Source organism: Oncorhynchus mykiss, chromosome 15 (genome assembly GCF_013265735.2).
Source record: "Oncorhynchus mykiss isolate Arlee chromosome 15, USDA_OmykA_1.1, whole genome shotgun sequence".
Taxonomy (NCBI): Eukaryota; Metazoa; Chordata; class Actinopteri; order Salmoniformes; family Salmonidae; genus Oncorhynchus; species Oncorhynchus mykiss.
In genome coordinates, this window is record NC_048579.1 from 24,702,566 (window position 1) to 24,725,199 (window position 22,634).

The 22,634-nt window shown below is 44.6% G+C and overlaps 1 protein-coding gene across 6 annotated transcripts in view; it reads left to right on the forward strand.

Moving 5' to 3' along the window:
• LOC110489855 (rho GTPase-activating protein 21) overlaps positions 1 to 22,634 on the forward strand; it is a 106,025-nt gene that overhangs the window by 77,097 nt on the left and 6,294 nt on the right. For 4 of the 6 annotated variants that reach the window (XM_036944123.1, XM_036944122.1, XM_036944120.1 and 1 more), the window contains 16 exons: positions 3,056 to 3,134; positions 3,712 to 3,766; positions 7,667 to 7,690; positions 9,639 to 11,649; positions 15,354 to 15,500; positions 15,704 to 15,797; positions 18,415 to 18,448; positions 19,390 to 19,512; positions 19,971 to 20,270; positions 20,759 to 20,823; positions 20,937 to 21,085; positions 21,249 to 21,391; positions 21,568 to 21,726; positions 21,899 to 21,977; positions 22,302 to 22,375; positions 22,456 to 22,545. In XM_036944123.1, the coding sequence (XP_036800018.1) occupies positions 3,056 to 3,134; positions 3,712 to 3,766; positions 7,667 to 7,690; positions 9,639 to 11,649; positions 15,354 to 15,500; positions 15,704 to 15,797; positions 18,415 to 18,448; positions 19,390 to 19,512; positions 19,971 to 20,270; positions 20,759 to 20,823; positions 20,937 to 21,085; positions 21,249 to 21,391; positions 21,568 to 21,726; positions 21,899 to 21,977; positions 22,302 to 22,375; positions 22,456 to 22,545 (3,626 nt within the window). The remainder of the gene's footprint in view (positions 1 to 3,055; positions 3,135 to 3,711; positions 3,767 to 7,666; positions 7,691 to 9,638; positions 11,650 to 15,353; positions 15,501 to 15,703; positions 15,798 to 18,414; positions 18,449 to 19,389; positions 19,513 to 19,970; positions 20,271 to 20,758; positions 20,824 to 20,936; positions 21,086 to 21,248; positions 21,392 to 21,567; positions 21,727 to 21,898; positions 21,978 to 22,301; positions 22,376 to 22,455; positions 22,546 to 22,634) is intronic. The other 2 variants (XM_036944121.1, XM_021562802.2) reach the window with 1 other exon arrangement.

Below are 22,634 nucleotides of genomic sequence, written 5' to 3' on the forward strand. Positions count from 1 at the left end.
TTTATAGGTACACTTCAACTATGACAGACAAAATGAGAAAAAAAAACACACTGTAGGATTTTTTATGAATTTATTTGCAAATTATGGTGGAAAGTAAGTATTTGGTCACCTACAAACAAGCAAGATTTCTGGCTCTCACAGACCTGTAACTTCTTCTTTAAGAGGCTCCTCTGTCCTCCACTCGTTACCTGTATTAATGGCACCTGTTTGAACCTGTTATCAGTATAAAAGACACCTGTCCACAACCTCAAACAGTCACACTCCAAACTCCACTATGGCCAAGACCAAAGAGCTGTCAAAGGACACCAGAAACAAAATTGTAAACCACCAGGCTGGGAAGGCTGAATCTGCAATAGGTAAGCAGCTTGGTTTGAAGAAATCAACTGTGGGAGCAATTATTAGGAAATGGAAGACATACAAGACCACTGATAATCTCCCTCGATCTGGGGCTCCACGCAAGATCTCACCCCGTGGGGTCAAAATGATCACAAGAACGGTGAGCAAAAATCCCAGAACCGCACGGGGGGACCTAGTGAATGACCTGCAGAGAGCTGGGACCAAAGGAACAAAGCCTACCATCAGTAACACACTACGCCGCCAGGGACTCCAATCCTGCAGTGGCAGACGTGTCCACCTGCTTAAGCCAGTACATGTCCAGGCCCGTCAGAAGTTTGCTAGAGAGCATTTGGATGATCCAGAAGAAGATTGGGAGAATGTCATATGGTCAGATGAAACCAAAATATAACTTTTTGGTAAACTCAACTCGTCGTGTTTGGAGGACAAAAAATGCTGAGTTGCATCCAAAGAATACCATACCTATTGTGAAGCAAGGGGGTGGAAACATCATGCTTTGGGGCAGTTTTTCTGCAAATGGACCAGGACGACTGATCCGTGTAAAGGAAAGAATGAATGGGGCCATGTATCGTGAGATTTTGAGTGAAAACCTCCTTCCATCAGCAAGGGCATTGAAGATGAAACGTGGCTGGGTCTTTCAGCATGACAATGATCCCAAACACACCGCCCGGGCAACGGAGTGGCTTCGTAAGAAATATTTCAAGGTCCTGGAGTGGCCTAGCCAGTCTCCAGATGTCAACCTCATAGAAAATCTTTGGAGGGAGTTGAAAGTCTGTGTTGCCCAGCAACAGCCCCAAAACATCACTGCTCTAGAGGAGATCTGCATGGAGGACTGGGCCAAAATACCAGCAACAGTGTGTGAAAACCTTGTGAAGACTTACAGAAAACGTTTGACCTCTGTCATTGCCAACAAAGGGTATATAACAAAGTGTTGAAACACTTTTGTTATTGACCAAGTACTTATTTAAGTACTTATAAATTCATAAAAAATCCTACAATGTGATTTTCTGGATTTTTTTTCTCATTTTGTCTGTCATAGTTGAAGTGTACCTATGATGAAAATTACAGGCCTCGTCTTTTTAAGTGGGAGAACTTGCACAATTGGTGGCTGACTAAATACTTTTTTGCCCCACTGTATATATTGTTTTGTTATTTGTTAACTCTGATGTTGGACGATTAGGCCTGGCCCACCGCCGGTGTTCCAATTCACCCTATAGGTGTTCAGCGTGGTTGAGGTCAGGGCTCTGTGCAGGCCAGTCAAGTTATTCCACACCGATCTCGGCAAACCATTTCTGTTTGCACCTCACTTTATGCATGGGGGCATTGTTATGCTGAAACAGGAAAGGGCTTTCCCCACAAAGTTGGAAGCACAGAGTCTTTTAGAATGTCCTTGTATGCTGTAGCGTTAAGATTTTCCTTCACTAAAACCTAGCCCGAACCATGAAAAACAGCCCCAGACCGTTATTCCTCCACCAAACTTTACAGTTGGCATAGACAAGTTTGATGTGCTACGCGCTTCAGCACTCGGCAGTCCCGTTCTGTGAACTTGTGTGGCCTACCACTTCGCAGCTGAGCCTTTGTTGCTCCGAGACGTTTCCACTTCATAATAACAGCACTTGCAGTTGACCGGAGCAGTTCTAGCAGGGCAGAAATCTGACAAACTGACTTGTTGGAAAGGTGGCATCCTATGACGGTGCCACGTTGAAAGTCACTGAGCTCTTCAGTACAGGCCATTCTACTGCCACCGTTTTGTCTATGGAGAGTGTATGGCTGTTTGCTCTATTTTATACACCTGTCAGCAATCGTGTGGCTGAAATTGCCGAATCCACTCATTTGAAGGGGTGTCCACATACTCTTGTGTAGTGTACACTCATTGTGAACTGCCCTCCATACTGAGATGTGCTATCTGTCCCCACCCTGAGCATTGATGATTGATCATGCAGATAGCAGAGGGTAGGCTGTGTCCCGTAGAGAAGCCAGATTTAGACATTGCATATAGTTTAACAGTTCTATTTCACGTCGTGCTTTTCATAGGAATTATTTATTATAATTTACTGGTTTCTCACAGTTATTTATACTGGGAAAAGGGAGTGGTTCTGGGTGGTTGATCTTGGTATCCCGGTTTCCGCTATTCAACCCTAGCACAGACACACAGCCTAGCTTTCTCTTTTTACTACTGAATAGCCACTTTCCTGTGAAAGGGGAGTGCACTGGTTTTCCCACAATTAGCTCTACTCTGTCCAGAACTCCCTCTAACCAGCTTCCTGTAGATATCCTCTTCAGAAAACTTGAATGAAAAAGCCTGAGTCCTCAATGGCACCCTATTCCCTATACAGAGCACTACTTTTGACCAGAGCTCTATGGGGGTGCGCTATATATAGAGTATAGCGTGCCATTTTAATTTGGGACGTAGGCAACGTGTACAGTAGGGTTGACTATAAACACATTTATGTGTTCCCCTTTGACTATTTCCCTTTGATCCCAACACAGTCTTATCTGTGTGAGGGGAAATGCTACAGTACTGAGAGCTACATCCTTACCCAAAATGAGGGATTATTGGGCACACTGAGCATCACATTTTAAAATTGTCATATGGCGTTGCAACCATCCACTGTCAATGATTGTGTTTTTCTTTTCATATGCTACATGTCCATTGGAGACACATTCAATGTGTTTTCAATGTGAATTCTCTTCCCTTCAGGGGACCGGATTGTAAAGGTGAACAGAGAAAGTATCATTGGAAAGACGTACTCCCAAGTGATCGCTTTGATACAGAACAGGTAAGGGACTGCCTGCTTCTCTTATACATCACTCTCATGGAGTTTTACATGAAGAAGAGTGGTATTTTGAAACAATGCTAATAGGTTGCAGTAAACCTTACCAGGAAGTGCCTTATTAAAGTATTTAAGGCTATGCACATTTCAGAAACCTTGTCTCGTTTCGGTGCTATCGAGATTAGATTAAGTAAAAATGAACAGCTTTTTGTTATTCTAATCATTCAAACTAAATATTTGAAATGAAACATAAACCGTTTCCTTCTCTGGAAATTCAAAGGGTGCTATGTGGTGTCACTGAAATGCAGTTTCTCCAAGCACTTTTTCAAATGTTGCTCTACCCATTTAACATTCCTTGGAAATTGGCACACAGACATTGTTGAGCAATCCATGTGCCCATGGCATATATAACTGTCAGTTCCCAATGTTACTAAACCTTTACCCTCCTACTCATGAACATACCTTAAAGCTAAGTCTAAACTATACAAAAAAAAGGTTTAGTTGTTACATGAACTATGTTGATTGTGCACACTACTGCTCCAACTCATAAGCGGAATCTCTACTACTTTTGTCCCTCTCACAGCGACACCTCGTTGGAACTATGTGTGATGCCAAAAGATGAGGACATTTTGCAGTTGGTAAGTACAATTCATTTAACACCGTCCTCCTAACTTTGTGCTTGAGTATCTTCCTTGATTATTGTTGACTAGAGAATTGAAGTCACTTGTGAAGGTTTATGGGAATCATGAATTGATCATTGTTTGTGCCTAAAGTGGGATGGGTAGTTACTTTGTACTTTTTCTCAGAAGGTAGTTGTTCCCATATCCTCGGAAATGTACATACACTTAGGTTGGAGTCATTACAACTAGTTTTTCAACCACTCCACAAATGAATTTCTTGTTAACAAACTATAGTTTTGGCAAGTTTTGGCAAGACATCTCCTTTGTGTATGATACAAGTAATTTTTCCAATAATTATTTACAGACAGATTATTTCACTTATAATTCACTGTATCACAATTCCAGTGTGTCAGAAGTTTACATACACTAAGTTGACTGTGCCATTAAACAGCTTGGAAAATTCCAGAAAATGATGTCATGGCTTTAGAAGCTTCTGATAGACTAATTGACATCATTTGAGTCAATAGGAGGTGTACCTGTGGATTTATTTCAAGACCTACCTTCAAACTCAGTGCCTCCTTGCTTGACATCATGGGGAAATCAAAAGAAATCAGCCAAGACTCCAGAAAAATAATTGTAGACCTCCCACAAGTCTGGTTCATGCTTGGGGGCAATTTCCAAATGCCTGAAGGTACCATGTTCATCTGTACAAACAATAGTACGCAAGTATGAACACCATGAGATCACGCAGCTGTCATACCGCTCAGGAAGGAGACGCGTTCTGTCTCCTAGAGATGTACGTACTTTGGTGGGAAAAGTGCAAATCAATCCCAGAACAACAGCAAAGGACCTTGTGAAGATGCTGGAGGAAACGGGTACAAAAGTATCTATATCCACAGTAAAATGAGTTCTATATCGACATATCCTGAAAGGCCGCGCAGGAAGGAAGAAGCCACTGCTCCAAAACCGCCATAAAAAAGCCAGTCTACGGTTTGCAACATGTTGTGGGGGTGCTTTGCTTCAGGAAGGACTGGTGAACTTCATAAAATAGATGGCATCATGAGGAAGGAAAATTATGTGGATATGTTGAAGCAACATCTCAAGACATCAGTCAGGAAGTTAAAGCTTGGTCGCCAATGGGTCTTCCAAATGGACAATGACACCAAGCATACTTCCAAAGTTGTAGCAAAATGGCTTAAGGACAACAAGGTCAAGGTGTTGGAGTGGCCATCACAAAGCCCTGACCTCAATCTTAGAGAAAGTTGGTGGGCAGAACTGAAAAACGTTTGACCCAAGTTAAGCAATTTAAAGGCAATGCACCAAATACTAATTGAGTGTATGTAAACTTCTGACCTTCTGGGAATGTGATGAAAGAAATAAAAGCTGAAATAAATCATTCTCTCTGAAATAAATCATCTGTCTGCCTCCATCACTGTGAACGTCTCTCACATAGCTCTAGCTTGGCTTCCTGAACACATTCGGAACTCACCTTTTAATCTCGTTAATGTTTTTTTGTTTAAAATCTGAATTGTTTTTGATGAATGGCTATTAATCTATCTCTTTTAAAAACTTTACCCCTTTTTCTCCCAATTTTGTGGTTTCCAATTGGTAGTTAGTCTTGTCTCGTCGCTGCAACTCCCGTACAGACTTGAGTCGAAGGTCGAGAGCCAATGCATCCACCGAAACACGACCCAACCAAGCCGCACTGCTTCTTGACACAATGCCCGTTTTACCTGGAAGCCAGCCACACCAATGTGTCAGAGGAAACACCGTACACCTGGCGACCGTGTCAGCGTGCATGCCCCCGGCCCGCCACAGGAGTCACTAGAGCGATATGGGACAAGGACATCCCTGCCGGCCAAACCCTCCCCTAACCCGGGCGACGCTGGACCAATTGTTCACCCCCCATGGGTTTCCCGGTCGCGGCCGGCTGCCACAGTGCCTGGACTCGAACCAGGATCTCTAGCAACTGCGATGCAGTGCTTTAGTCCACTGCCCCACTCGAGAGGCTATAAATCGATCTCAGAATGTGCTACAGTGATATATGATGTAAGGATTGCAGGCTTGTGCTTTGTCAGTGGCTATGAAGTAGGGTTCAGGCAGGAGTTGGACAGTCGGAAGGGTGAATGAAATGGTAGGAGGGACATCCCAGCTTCAAGTGGTTTCAGATTTCACATCCTACATCACACAGGCTCTGAAAAATATACTACTGTGTCCGTGGGAACCAGGGCTATTGCTCAAGCCATTCCGATCTGCGGTGTCCACAGATCGATTTGAAAATAAGTGATAATGTCCTGTACCAGAACCCCCTAAACAGGATGTTAGATCTAAGAGAAATGTAGCATCATATAATATTCACTCCCATAATACTGCTGTCCCCTTTGGGTTAATGGCTCTCGGAGCATTTCCTCCCCATAAATAGACACCACACCATGCACTGGGCTCTCGGTGCAGGGCTTAGCATCTAGCAGACTCCCTGCCATGGACAGAGGCAAGAGGAGTCATCATTTTTGGCTGGATTTCTGTATAAGCACTTTGTAACTGCTGCTGCTGATGTAAAAAGGGCTTTATAAATACATTTGATTGATTTGATCGTTCACTCAGTACTGTTTTGAACATTAAGGTTTTCCTGCACTGTCCCTCAGGTTAGCTCAAACTCCAGTCCATTTCTCATGGATTACTGACCAGCGGTGGACTGTTGACAGCAGGTGAAGAGTATTGGCTGTAGGCTTGAAAGTGTGTTTGTGTGTGTGCAGGAAAAGGGCTGAGTAGTAGTGGCCCAGATGGAAAGAACTGCGGAGTGAAAGTGAAGGATGAGCCAAGTAGCGTGGAACGAAAGAGTGATAGAAAAGAGAAAGAGGACAGAGAGCTTTAAGGACCAGAGGACGAGAGCCTCTGTGGTGCCAGTCTGCCAGGGCCCCTCGCTCCACCTACCCATATTCCTGCCCGGCTCAGTGATCTGCACAGCAAACCAACGCCACCCGTCAGGGTCCAGAGCCCAGCAGACGATAACGCTATGCCAGACCACACCACCCCACAACCACAGTCACATCCTGTTATTCACTTCCACTGGTTCTCTCATCTGGAGTAAGGAACTGAACCGACTCCAGCCCCTAGTGTGATGCTAAATTCCACGCATAGCTAGATGGCTAGGCCACAGCTTGCCAAAGCCACACAAACATCTTTTGACATTTAGGAATGTATCGGAGCACTATTGAAGCCTGAGGTTATTCTCAGTAAATAAAACGGGCAATACACAGCAATTAGTGTTAGAAATGTATTTGTGATCTGGAGGATGGTTGGTTATACCTCAGCAAGTTTGCAATTGCAATTCTAACTTATCTAAATAGTGTAATTTGACTTTTAATACATTTTCAGTTTTTTATTGTATTTACTGTGTAAATAAAGCTGGAAAAAGTCTGATTTTAAGTGTTTTCATTTCAGGCTGTAAGGCAACAAAAGATGAACATTTTGAAAGGGGGTGGTGACTTTCTTAAATCCACTGTAAGAGAGGGATACCAAGGTAGAGGCAGCTAGTGAACAGCAGCAGCGGTAGGCAGTTAGATTACCCCTGGTTTATGACTACTATCAGGCAGTGTTGGTGAGAGGAGGCAGTTATGTGGGTGAGAGGCAGCCCTCAGGTGGCAGAGGGACAAGCAGGTGGCAGCTCAAACGTGACTGACTTTCCTCCTATCCGTTCCTGCTCCCGTCGTCTTTTTTCACTGCTCTTCTCTTGCCCTCTGCCTTTCTGTGGTGCATTCACACAGCGACCGTAGCCATGACAGCTCCAGCCTCTGTTTCTCTATTGCACATCTTTACTCCTCTTTCTCCCCTCTCCTTCTTCTCTCCTCTTGTCTGCCTCTTTCTCCCCTCTCCTTCTTCTCTCCTCTTGTCTGCCTCTAACCTGTCGGCTGGCAGTTTTCCAGGGATATCACTGCTCTGGTAAGAAGGGAAACTTACTAACTCCTTGTTTTTCTTTTTTGTATGTAATTTCTTCCCATGTGTGAATGTGGTTTCAGTCCTTTTTTAAAGCTGGTATCAACAGTGTAATGATTTGTCAATAAGCGTAATGTGTTTGCCTTCCCTTAGCTAAAACTGTCATCTCTACCTAATTTTGAATTGTCTCCATAGAACCTTGTGCCTTTTTGAATTGTTATACTGTATTTTTAAGTGTTTTTTTAGAGCTGGGGTTCTCAAAGTGGGGTCTGCGGCCAGATGTCAAAATATAAAAACAATATTTCATTTGTATTAATGATTATTACTAACAACAGATTAAACACATTTTGGCCAATTGATCCGTGGAATAAGTTGAGGGTATAATATTATTTACCTGCAATTTATGTTCTTAACCCTGGGAAACATGGGCCGAGGAGGCTCACAGGGATATTGCTATCAACAGTACTATCAACCAATTATCTTCTTTTTTTTTTCTTCAACTAAATACTTTTTGTATTCCCCCTAGTTATTTTGTTTACATAGATTCGCTGTCATTTTAACTCTAGAACTGCAAAGTTCTCGCTCTGCCTCATGGGAAAAATAACAACTAAAAATAACTAAAAAACTCTTCCACGTGACAAAATCTGTAGAATTGCAATTAGCTTAAACTGCAACGTGTTCTCTTCGATTCCAAGAGGCAGGCCCGTAAAATGTTCTTCCCAGGGCCCGAGACATGGTTCGTCATAGAAGTCATAGTAAAACTCCTTGTGTCCTATTTTTGTCTCACTCGAGTTGTGCTCTGATTATGGGGGGGGGGTTCCTGCTGAATTTTCTATTACAAAAGGGGTCTCACGAAGTTGGAGAACCCCTGTTTTTAGAGCATGCTAAATATTGACAGGAAAGGTGTTGTCGTTTCCCCATTCAAATTCCTGTCTCCCGCTCTCTGCTCACATCAGCGCTTGTTAGTTAAGCATTGAGTCAGTAATAATATAAAATATGCCATTTATCAGACACTTTTATCCAAAGCAACTTAGTCATGCATGCATACATTTTAAGTATGAGTGGTCCCAGTAATCAAACCCACTATCCTGGCGTAGCAAGCGCCAAAGCGCCTTGATCTACCAGCTGAGCTACAGATGACCAGTACATTTTTTTTTTGACAACATCACTTGACTTATGCAAATCTAGAGTTAAGGGCGGGGGCAGCAGACATGCTGGAGTCACTGTATAAACGTAACCCGACACCACAGACAGAGCACTCATCGATTTAAAGTCCAGCTCTTGCTTTCCCTTCAGTGAATTCTCGCACTACAAGGATGGGGAGATACATTAAATACCTGAGTCAATACACATCTCTGAACTGAGGACTTTTAGTAGATTGAAATCCAGCTCTTACCAGGCTTTATTCTGGGCCCTGGCGTCGGGCCTGCTTTTTTTTCCTCTCACTCTCCCCTTTTTTGCTCTCTCTTGGACATATCTGTTCTTTTTTCCAGCACTTTCCATTGGAAGAGGTCATCTGACCCAAACACACGCTCCCAGTGTCTCTTCAGGATTCAGACACTGCCGGGGTGGGGAAGGGCTGGTTGCGAACTTTGGCCAAGAGAGCAATACTGTGTTATCTTTTAGTCAAATGTCTTTGATGGTTTTTATAACATGTACATACAGTCTGTGTGTTCAATTGTTTATCTGTCATTTACTGTGTACTGAAATTTATCGTCCTTAAAAAATAATTTTGAGGAGTATATGGGTCATGTTTTTCTTTGTCATTCATCATATGATTTTTTTCTGGTCATTGTGCTGTAGCGTAGCTGTTTCTTTATGGGCATAGCAGAAAACTTAAGCAGTACCCAGAGGATCACGTCAGTTTGGTGCAATGGCACACTACAAAGGTTTTATGTGACCTATTTTTGTCCTATACAGTTGAAGAGACATAATGTCCCATAATCTCTTGCAGGCCTATTCCCAAGATGCATACCTCAAAGGGAACGAGGCATACAGCGGAAACGCCCTACACATCCCGGAGCCTCCTCCCATATGCTACCCGAGGATAGAGCCTAAAGCCCCAGGGATGGCCCAGGCCCTGGACCTATCCCCCTCCACAGAGGCCTCCCGGAGCGGCAGGCCGGTCCAAGCAGGGGCAGGGAGACAGGGTACCTCCACGGCAGGCCACACAGACATGGGCTACCGGTTGGAGATCTCTGTCCCCCCTTCTCCTCCCCCGCAGTCCCCTAAAACCCAGACGGTGGTTTGTGTGTGCAACGAGAGTGTGAGGACAGTGGTGGTGCCACCTGACCCAGTACCGGATCGGGGGCCCCGTTGTGTGTCTCTGGCTGGCCCCAGCCATAGGACCGACGAGAACCGTTTCGGAAGTCCCCTGGGCCTCTCAACAAGGCCTAGAATCCTCGTGACCCCTGGCCCCCCTGGAGGTTCACAGCTACAATATACCCCCATCCCCACCCGGCCCACAGAGTCCTCAGTCTTCTCCCCCTCTGGCTCTAGGCCTTCCCCAATCTACCCCGACAAACACCACCTCACCCCTTCCCCGCGAACCACGGTGGCCGACACCTTACCCTCCCCCACCACGCCCAACCACTACATTCCCTCACCCTCCTCTCCTGCCACGTCCAACTCACCTCACCAGAACATCGACTGGCGCAACTACACCACCTACAAGGACTACATCGACGCCAAGCGGCTGCACACCTATGGCTGCCGCACCATCCAGGAGCGTCTAGACAGCCTGCGGGCGGCAGCCAACCCCAACGCCGCTTACGCACTGCAGCCTGGCCCTCCCAGTGCCTCCTCCCAAGGCCTGGGAGGGTCCCAGATTAGACGCAGGAGCACGTCCCACGATCGGGGATCCTACCAGGGGGCCACTGTGGCTCCACTGCGCAGTGCCTCCCAGGAGAGGCTAGGTGGGGGAGGGCCCGAGAGGACAGCCATGCCCAGGGACTGGCCCCGGAGTGCCTCCCAGGATGCCCTACCCTCCTCAGCCCTCATGGGAGTGGCCAAGCCCCGGGCACGCTCCTGCGACTACCTGGGCCGGCAGGGCGAGCCAGCGGCAATGGTATCTACAGAGAGGGGTGTGGGAGGGTACAGCAGGGCAGAGCTGGAGGATAGCCTGCTACTATGCAGGGGTGAGGAGGCCAAAGCCAGCAGACACGGAGCAGTGCTGAAACAACTACCCCAGCCTCACAGGACCAGCCTTACAGGCATGCCCATCGCTGCCCCGATGTTCACTAAAGGTACGACGGAGCCGTTGCTCCCCTCTAGGACAGACAGCCTTGCACAGACAGCCCTCAGTAGGCCCTCGCGGTTGCCTGTTAAAAACTCCACCTCGGACCCATCGCCACTCTCCTTACCTTCTACCCGGGGCCCCGGTAACAGCAGTGCTATGGACCTGCTCAAAGACCAAAGAGCCATGGTGGTGGGTAACCACCTGGGCTACTCTTCCTCGCCCCTGCAGCAGCTACAGCTCCGGGGGCGGGCAGACAGCCTGAGAGAGGAGAGCGGGAGGGATGTGGGGCTGGGTGCCAGGTCCTCCTCCTGCTCCGGCCCCTCCAAAGTCCCTGTTCAGAGACAGCAGGCCACCTCCTCCTCTACCTCCACTTCCTCCTCCACTGTTAACAGTACTGTGACCCTCAGGTCAAAGGTCCCCGCCCTGGTGCGGACTAGCGGGAGGCCGTTGGAGGGTGTAGAAGGGCCGGACGCCACAGTGGTGGTCCTGAGAAGGGATAAGAACTCGGGACCCCAGCCCATCCGCCACCCCTCCTACATCCTGGCTGTAAACGACACCGACTTGGAGACTCCAATAGAGGTGGGGACTCTAGCAGCTAAGAGGGGATCGGGGGGCTGGCTATCCAACGACGTCCAGCGAGACGTGACCATGAGAAGGCTGGGAGAGCAGCACAAGGCCTCGTGCGCCAGCAACCTGGACGACTCACTCGACTCCATCCCCTTCATCGGTAAGGAAGACATTTCTGTTCTCACTCTCTCAACTCCTTTATTACCATAGCAACTCCTTACATAGAGAGAAAGTCCTGGGAAGGGGTGTGTCAAGCATCAACTTTAATTAGGTAACACATTTATAACACACTGTAACTCTTAGTATCAGGAGTTCCTGTTGCTCTGGTTTTGGCTTGCTTGAGGAGAGCGAGGGAGAATATGTTTTGTGTGGGCGTGTGTAGACTGATTCGCTTAATGTGCCTGGTAGAGCATGTAATATCTCTTGGGTGGGGAGGTTATACAAGGGTTTTGATGTTATCAGTTTCTGCCCTCAAGTCTTAGCAGGTGGAAATTGTCATGCGGTAAAAGTCCTGATGCTCAGACTAGCTGCTGTCAGAAATGTCCTCAACATCACTCAAGCAGGTCAATGTTTGTCATGAATCTTGCCCAGGAAGGCAGAACTGAGCATTTTCTTCTAGATAGGCCAGCTACAAAGTAAAAATTTGGCAATAATATTTAGAAAAAATGTATGAGAACAACAATGAGCTTTTTTGTCTTAATTTAAGGTTAGTGTAAGGCATTAGGGTTAGCAGTGTGGTTAGGGTTAAGTTAAAAAATAATATTGAATGACTTTGTGGCTGTGCCAGTTAGTGACTACTCTGCAGAACTGCTTCCATGCCAAGAGATACCAACCTGCATCTCTCAATGTCAACATAGCTACTAATATGGTGAGTTGTCAGTTATCGCTCTAGTGCAACTTCTTTACGATGTAAAACAAATGGTTTCCTTGGTGCTATACAGTGAAAGAGTTTGGATAGAGTATATCACCAATGTACGTATTGATAGATGTAGTTGGGCTACAATAGCTTTTGGTGGCAGGGGTTTATTGGCTGTTTGAACAGAGCTGGATTTGTTGTTGAGGTATGTCGTAATGCTTGGTCAGGGCAGGACAAGTCTATCTGAAATGGGGAAATTGAATAACGTGCATTCCATTTTTATTTTGATATTATTAGTATTGATACATTTACCATTTCATTTAGCAGATATGTTGAAATTGCCAGTCAGCTAGGTATATCCCCGTATTAAGTTCAATGCCTTAACAAAACATCTAACAAAAGAAGAGAGTACATTCAGCGTTGCCAGAATGCTTAAATACACCAATAGCAACAAATACCCTGTCTTCATTTTAAAAAGTAGCCGTTACTCAGTTCAACTCTTACCATTCAAACCAACTGTCCAACAACTGCTGTGCATTGTGTGTCTGGCAGATTTAGTAGTTTTGTACTGAGAACAAGCAAATGTCCCGTTCCTGCTTGTGTTTTCCTGGAGCAAATGTGTTTCGAATGCATTGCGCTGATGTTAGGAGTATCTTAAGCGTTCGCAATTACAGCTGCACTTTTCAGCTGTCAGATCGGAACGGAACTCTTAATTTATCTGGGTTTTTTTGGTAGACTTATTATCATGTATTTGATGGTGTGTTTTTTTGGTAGACTTATTATCATGTATTTGATGGTGTGTTTTTTTGGTGGACTTATTATCATGTATTTGATGGTGTGTTTTTTTGGTAGACTTATTATCATGTATTTGATGGTGTGTTTTTTTGGTAGACTTATTATCATTTATTTGATGGTGTGTTTTTTTGGTAGACTTATTATCATGTATTTGATGGTGTGTTTTTTTGGTAGACTTATTATCATTTATTTGATGGTGTGTTTTTTTGGTGGACTTATTATCATGTATTTGATGGTGTGTTTTTTTGGTAGACTTATTATCATGTATTTGATGGTGGTGTTTTTTTAAGCTAGATTTGATGTGCTCTGAGTTTACGTGCCAATAGTTTTAATAGTTTCGTTGACATGACATGAGCCATCATCCACCAATCAGGGCACCTTTTACTCAGACACCAGTGGCCTGGAGCCCACATGGGTTAATAATATTCTCTTACACACACACACCTCCTTTACATACTCTCTCCCACACACACCTAGACACAATCAAACACTCACAGCACCTCGTAAGCTTCAGTCTGCCTCATGCATAAATCAGCAGCCCACCTGTGTAGTGGTCGCATGCTATATTTAAGCAATAAGGCCCGTGGGGGTGGGGTATATGGTCAATATACCACGGCGAAAGGCTGTTACGCACAACGCAATGCGGAGTGCCTGGATACCGCCCTTAGCCGTGGTATATTGACCATATACCACAAACCCCCGAGGTGCCTTGTTGCTATTATAAACTGGTGACCAACGTAATTATAGCATTAAAAATAAATGTTTTGCTATACCCGTGGTCTGATATACCATGACTTTGAGCCAATCAGCCTTCAGCTCGAACCACCCAGTTTATAATGTATAGTATTAGCTGAGCAACAATGTTTGCTCCATCACTCACAGCCGTAATGCTCTGTTTTGGGTAGTCTTACATTTCGACAGCTGTTCCATTTTAAACTTGATGGCTTGAACTGACAACGCAAGGCGTTTCAAGTACATGTGTCGAACAACGCTGTTTGTTGCTGTTTTCACAAACACATGAAATAGGGAACATCTGTCCCGATTTGGCAGCCGTATCATGGGAACGATCTGTGAGGTTATGTTGGGGAATTTCACTGTAACAATCTCTGCAGCCGAAGAAACAGGTCAGATGTTTCATGTTAATGTGCGCTATTAAATGTGAAATGTTTTGCTTAGGCACACATAGGAATGTAAGCTTTCGCATTACTCAGGTTTATGTTTTATTTTCCTTCTAATAAAATATTTGGCTGACACATAAAATATTTGGCTGATTGTACTCGGTTTGGGTTGAACCAGTTAACAGAGTTATACAAAAATATTATACGGATAATACAGATACATCTGTGAAGCACTTTGTTTTTGACAGCAGGTAGCCTAGCGGTTAAGAGCATTGGGCCAGTAAATGGAAAGGTCTTTGGTTCGAATCCCCAAACCAACTAAGTGAAAAAATCTGTCTGTGCCCTTGAGCAAGGCTCTTAACCCTAAATCTGCCTCTGTCGCTCTGGATAAGAACGTCTGCTAAATGATGTAAATGTACAAATGCATTTTAATTAAATGCTTTTGGTAGTGATACATTTCTGTGTGCCCTGCTAGTATTCCTGGCACTCTCCTTATCATTGCCAGACACTTCCATCCTGTACCTTGCGTCACCTGCTGCCTGGGACAGTTTGGCAAAGGCAGGGTTACTCACTGTACTCGGTAACGTTATGACTTGCCTGGGTGTAGCCTGCACCTTGGTTATATCTGCTTACCTGATCAGACTGACAACAGTGATGAAACGGCAGCTCACTTTCCCCTCCTGTGTGTTTGTTGATTGTGGCAGGTGTGGACTGGGTTATCTCTAGTGGCCATGCTGGCCCCATGAATAATCCTGGCTGTCTCTGAATGTGTCATGTTATCTCATAACCAGACTTGTGTTTAGCTGTGTATGCCTATATTTCGCCATCATGGCATTTGTGTTTTATTGCCGTCTGTAAATTAGCCTCAAACGGAGATAGCGTAGACTGGTTCAAAATGAGTTTCACTCAGTCCTGAGCTCTAATACTTGACTGTCTTTGTGCCACAGTAGACTTAATTAGAGCGATGTTAAGTATCAGACAGCCTACTTTTACCAGATTTATAATTAATCTATTTTCATTCAATGTTTTTTTGGGAGTAGAACAGGAATAGTGTCTCCCCTTGTTTAACTTTGGTTTTCCTCACTTCGTTTCCAGATGAGCCTTCCAGTCCAAGTATTGATCATGACACCAGTCACATTCCCGCTTCAGCTGTAATATCTGTTACTCCAATCATCACCACCATACCACCCAGCCCTACCTCTCCATCTCCTCTTATTCGACGACAGCGGTCACATGACCACGGTAAGGTTACCCCCTTTTTTTTTTAACTAACTGTGCAGGTACTGTCAGCAACGATATGCATGCTTTAAGAATAGTGTGTTAGAATGAGTTGATGGCTGAATTTGAATACTTGATCCACAAACAAGCTTGGGACACCTACAGCCTTGAGCCTTGTTCTTTGGCTTATTTCTTGTTTGATAATCATTTGGCTTATATTTTGAAAGATTCTCTTCGACTCACAGCGATTGAATCGGATTCTGGTACCAAAACGGAGAGGTCCAAATCCTACGATGAGGGTCTGGATAACTACAGGGAAGGGTGAGTGTAATTTGGTCTGAAACGGTGGGCCAGTGCAATGTTATGTATAGTGTACACCCCCTTTGTAGCACAATACATTGTGAAGAAAATAAAGGGGGATTCAATTTTATTTATTATTTTTTTATTTTTTTATTTTTATGTAATTGTCAACGATCTACACAAAATACTCTGTCAGTGCGAGAAGAATTCTAACATTTGGTAAAGATGGATGAAAAATAAAACCCTAATATACCATGATTAGATTAGTATTCACCCACCTGAGTCAATACATGTTAGAATCACCTTTGGCAGTGAATACAGCTGTGAGTCTTCTTGGGTAAGTCTCATAAGAGCTTTGCACACCTGTATTGTGCAATATTTGCCCGTTTATTATTTTCAAAATTCTTCTTTTCGAGGGGTTGGGAATCATGACTAGACAGTTATATTCAAGTCTTGCTGTAGAATTTCAAGCAGATTTAAGTCAAAATTGTAACTTGGCCACTCAGGAACATTCACTGTCTTGGTAAGCTCCAGTGTTGATTTGGCTTTGTGTTGTAGGTTATTGTCTTGCTGAAAGGGGAATTCCTCTCGCAGTGTCTGGTGTAAGCAGACTGAAGCAGGTTTTCCTCTAGGATTTTGCCTGTGCTTAGCTCCATCCCGTTTCTTTTCGTCTTGAAAGCCCCCCAGTCTTTGCCTATGTCAAGCATACCCATACCATGATGCAGTGACCACAATGCTTGAAAATAAGGAGGCATGTGTTGTGTTGGATTTGCCCCAAACATAAGGCTTTGCATTTAGGCCCAAAAAGTGTATTCCTTTGCCGACTCACTACAATGTTGATGATCCATCCTCAGTTTTCTCCCATCACAGCCTTTGAACTCAGTAGCTGTTTTAAAATCAACAATGGCTTCATAGTGACATCCCTAAGCAGTTTCATTCCTGTCCTGCAGCTCAGTTAAGGACAACTGCATCTTTGATGGGTCTGGGTGGTTTAATACATAATCCACAGCATAATTATTAACTTGACCATGCTTAAAGATATATTCAATCTACGATTTGTTATTGTTACCCATCTACCAATCACTGCCCTTCTTTATGAGGCTTTCGAAAAGCTCCCTGGTCTTTGTAGTGGAATCTGTGCTTGAAGTAGTACTTGACTGAGGGACCTTACAGATGTTGTATGTATGAGGGACAGAGGAATGTTTCATGAGCTGAAATAAAATATCCCAGAAATCTTCCATATGCTCACAAAGCTTATTTCTCTTCATTTTTGGTAACACATTTGTTTACATCCATGTTAGTGAGCATTTCTCCTTTTCCAAGATAATTCATCCACCTGACAGTTGTGGCATATCAAGAAGCTGATTAAACAGCATGATCATTACACAGGTGTACCTTGTGCTGGAGACAGTAAAAGGCCACTCTTAAATGTGCAGTTTTGTCACACAACACAATGCCACAGATGCAAACGTTGAGTGAGCATGCAATTGGCATGCTGACTGCAGGAATGTTCACCAGAGCTGTTGCCAGAGAATCTAATGTTAATTTCTCCACTATAAGCCGCATCTGTCGTTACAAAGAATTTGGTAGTACATCCAACTGGCCTCACAACCGTAGACCATGTGTATGGGGTTGTGTGGGCGAGCGGTTTGCTGATGTCAACGTTGTGAACAGAGTGCCCCATGGTGGCGGTGGGGTTATGGTATGGGCAGGCATAAGCTATGGACAACGAACACAATTGAATTTTATTGATGGCAATTTGAATGCACAGAGATACCGTGATGAGATCCTGAGGCCTTTGTTGTACCAATCATCCACCGCCTCACCTCATGTTTCAGCATGATAATGCACGGCCCCATGTCGCAAGGATCTGTACACAATTCCTGGAAGCTGAAAATGGCCTGCATACTCACCAGATATGTCACCCATTGAGGCTGTTTGGGATGCTTTGGATCGACGTGTACGACTGCGTGTTCCAGTTCCCCCCCCCCCCAATATCCATAAACTTCGCACAGCCAATGAAAAGGAGTGGGACTACATTCCACAGGCCACAATCAACAGCCTGATCAACTCTATGTGAAGGAGATGTGTCGCGCTGCATGAGGCAAATGGTGGTCACACCTGAAACTGGCTGTTTTTTTGACCCACGCCCTCACCTTTTTTTTTTTAAGGTATCTGTGACCAACAGATGCATATCTGTATTTTCAGTCATGTGAAATCCATAGATTAGGGCCTAATGAATTTATTTCAATTGACTGATTTCCTTATATGAACTGTAACTCAGTAAAATCTTTCAAATATAACTTATGTGATTTGTTAAGCCGACATGTACTTCTGAACAAATGTAGGCTTGCCTAAACAAAAGGGGTGAATAGTTATGCAAAGACTATATTTTTGTTATAAAAAATTACTTAATTTGGAGAAAGAAATTGTCATTTTCTTTTCACTTTGACGCTATGGAGTATTTTGTGTAGGTCAATGACAAAAAATAGCAATTAAATCTATTTCAATCCCACTTTGAACGCAACAAAATGTGAAGGGGGTGTATAATTTCTATAGGCACTGTACATTTTAGTCAATTTCGTTAGACTAACTTGTGATTAATCTTTCTATTTTCATATTTCTATATTCCTTGCAGGAGGCAAATACCTGGTCTAAAGGGCCTTAGGAAGGTGAGTCCAACCTCAACACAGTAATATCAATATTAGGTTACACTTGGATAGTCCAGATTTTCCATTTGTAGATGCTCTACAGCAGGTCATACTATCAACAACTGCTAGCTAAGGATACACTTGGGTTAAGAATAAGGGTTAGGGTTGGAGCTAGGGTTAGTAGATAGTTAGTTGAAATGTTACTGATAGTACATCTGTAGATGCTCTACAGACTATCCAGATAAAGTATTACCCAATATCAACCCACATAACAACAAACTGTAATGGGGAGTATGGACAAAACCCTCTGGTCACTTTCCACAGAAATGATGTGCCTACTGGCTATCAGACTCAACTGCATCATTATAGTTTGTTTTACCTGCATATCCTGCCCAAAGTTTCACAGCCTGAAGATAAGAGTCACTCCTCTGAACCGCTAGCATTGATGTTAGTCAGTAGCGGTTGTAAAATGGATAATGAGTGAGACTATAAAACCAAATGAGCTCTAAAGACCCAGCCTGGATGCCAACCTCGCTATTTCTGTCTGTCTGCTCACTGGAATGGAGCATAATGTTGGATTCTGGGGCCGTATAATAGAAGTCAGGCAAGGGTCATCCAATCAGCGAACTGTTCATTGGAGGGAGTCCACATATTCCGTCCTCATTATCCAACTTGCTGACTGGCCCCAGAGGCAGGCTGACTGGCCCCAGAGGCAGGCTGACTGGCCCCAGAGGCAGGCTGACTGGCCCCAGAGGCAGGCTGACTGGCCCCAGAGGCAGGCTGACTGGCCCCAGAGGCAGGCTGACTGGCCCCAGAGGCAGGCTGACTGGCCCCAGAGGCAGGCTGACTGGCCCCAGAGGCAGGCTGATTAGCAGCTTACAAAGCCAAGCACTGTACACCATGTTGCAGTATTGTGTATGTATGAGATTGTAGAGGTAACTCATGTGTTTGATGTGTTAAAGGCGACGGTGGACAGGTCTTCAGAAGATTCCGGATCCAGGAGAGATTCCTCATCAGATATCTTCAGTGATGCTTCCAAGGAGGGCATGCTCCACTTCCGACAGATCAACACGGACAAGAGCAAGGTATGTGTACAGTGCTATCCACACTCCACACACAAAGGGGGTCAAGGCAGTCAGTTATATCTGTGATATGGTTTAGAAAGAGTGGTGGGTAATCCTGTTCCTCTGGTAGATATTTAGTATAGTAATGTTGGTTTTTGTGTGCATTGCACTTGTCAGACCAGTTTGGCTTTGACCTAAATGTGTTTGAGATTCCTGACTCTGTCATGTCTTCCTTGATGAAATGACTCCTCCCTCTAGTGGGTTACACTGGACACGATGGCAGCTCATACTTCCTTGGAGAACCATTTTAGATGAGATGCATCAAGGATGTGGAGATACTTAATTTGCAATGCCAGTGTCAAATGATGAGAGAGGACCATGTCTTTCTCAGTGCCTGTCTACCTCACTGCTGTTTTATGTGTTTCTCATACTTGTCGTTAAGTAATATCATTGTTTGTGCCTTTCCTCTCTCTCTGCAGCGTGTTGGTGGGGGAATGCGCCCCTGGAAACAGATGTACGCAGTGCTGCGAGGCCACTTCCTCTGCCTATATAAGGACAAAAAGGAGGGACAGGCTCATGCCAACTCCCAGGTGGAGGACGAGCCACAGCCAATCAGCATCAAGGCCTGTCTGATTGACATCTCCTACAGCGACACGAAACGCAAGAACGTGCTGCGGCTGACCACGTCGGACTGTGAGTACCTGTTCCAGGCAGAGGACAGAGAAGATATGCTGGCCTGGATCAGAGTCATACAGGAGAACAGCAACCTGGACGAGGAGGTGAAACACACACACACACCATACAGGAAATTAATTCCTATCAAGTTATCCAGGATTGACAGAAATGTGTGGCAAAGTGAAATCAAACCCTTTCTGTGTTGGTAGAAAACACAAGGTCAACCTCATGGATGGCCAATACTTAATTAATTACACAAATGTAGATCAAGTATACTTTATCACTAACCCTCCCTTGATAAGGATCAGATAACAGTGATTGGCTACAGGTCCTAGGTCACATAATACACACACATGACCCGTCCCTGGTCTACCTTAAAATAGGCTAACTTTACCACCGGACTTACCTCCCCTCTATTAGAAACCAAAGGTCTTCTTTCCCCTCCATTTAAGACCACTATAGTACTATTGTATATTTCTTTGGCTTTACCTATGCCAACTGATAGAAGTGGGTTATGCAAAGGGGAGGGGAGTCATATTGCATCTGATGAGTTAACATTGTCTGCTGTCTTCTGCCTTTTTTCTTGTTTTAGAACGCAGCCTTTACCAGCCGTGACCTCATCAGCCGAAAGATCAAGGAGTACAACACGTTGATGAGGTAAGCAGGGCGGACCACAGAGAGAGAGGAAGTCTCTGCAGTACTGAGGGAGATTGAGACCTGTGTGGACGTTAGACATCAAAACGTTTTGTGTGTGTTTGTGTATGACCCAGCCCGACAGGCAGTAAGAACGAACCGTCGCCCAAACCGTCACGCCAGTCGCTGAGCATCAGACAGACGCTACTAGGAGGGAAGGGGGAGACCAAATCTCTAAGTCCACACTTACCCAAAGCAGAGCAGGAGAGGAAAAACATGCACAAAGGTAAGAGCCAGAGGATTCAAATGTTCGCTTAGCTCTCAACTCATTTACTTGAGTATTGTGAAGGTCTTGTTTGATTTTGAGAATGGCGTTGAATATTCCATTGCTTTTTGCTCCATATATACCGTTTGAGACTCTCCTCATGTTTTGTGTGTTAACCCTTCAGACGACACCAGTCCACCCAAGGACAAGGGGACGTGGAGGAAAGGTATCCCAGGGCTGATGAGGAAGCCCTTTGAGAGGAAGCCTTCTCCAGGCATCACTTTCGGGGTGAGGCTGGACGACTGCCCCCCAGCTGTCACCAACAGGGTGAGATTCAACTCACACCTACACTACGTATTCTCTCCATCTCCTCTTTTTGTTCATTGTTTCATTCATGTTTATTGGAATAGTTTATAAGGAAGTTCCTTCTCAACACTGTCACACACCTTTCTGAGGGTGCTGCCATGGTAATTGATGAGTCCGTGTGTGTGTGTGTGGTGTAGTTTGTTCCCCTCATTGTGGAGGTGTGCTGTAACCTAGTGGAGGAGAGGGGGCTGGAGTACACAGGGATCTATAGAGTCCCAGGGAACAACGCAGCCATCTCCAACATGCAGGAGGAGCTCAACAACAAAGGCATGAACGACATTGACATCCAGGATGACGTGAGTGACTCAACCCAGCACATGATGCCACTTTCACTCCCTCTCTCCAGTTGTCTTTGGCCCATCCTCTTTATGTAGGCTCTCTTTTTGTCACTCCTCTCTTCCCTCAGCTTTTCCATCTTTTCTTATCTCGTCTAAAGTCCCTTTCCTTTTTTTTACCTGCCTTTGACAGAAATGGAGGGATCTGAATGTGATCAGCAGTTTACTTAAATCCTTTTTCCGGAAACTTCCAGAGCCTCTGTTCACCAACGGTAAGAATATTCAAGTCCCACCAATAGCCTATTAGGGACAGCCTTCCATTAAGGGAGTGTTTCCCAAACTTGGTCCTGGGGACCCCAAGGGTCTTTACACAGCTGATTCAAATAATGAACCCATCAAGCTTTGATTATTTGAATCAGCTGTGTAGTGCACCCCTTGGGGTCCCCAGGACTGATTAAGGGGTCACTATGCCACCTAGTGGCTGAGTGTGAAACCTACACTTAGTTACATTCTGTTCAGTGTTCACTTTCATAACACCAAAACCCTTTGTCGTCTTCTGTAAAAAAAACAATGTCCGTTTCATTTATGCCCTGTAGAGAAGTATGCGGACTTCATAGAGGCCAACAGGACAGTGGACCCAGTGGAAAGACTGAAATTGTTGAAGAGGATGGTGGGTTCATGTGACATTCATTGTGAACTTAACTGACATTATTGCATGGTGACTTATACTTAACCTACTTCTCACTGCAGCTTCATGAGTTGCCAGATCATCACTATGAGACCCTTAAGTTCCTCTCGGCTCATCTGAAAACAGTGGCTGACAACTCTGATAAAAATAAGGTAGTGTACATTTCCATCTTGAATAGTGGCTGGCAGTCCTCACTTTCAACTTAGAGAAGCTGTGATGTAGTGAGGGTATGTGTAAAGCG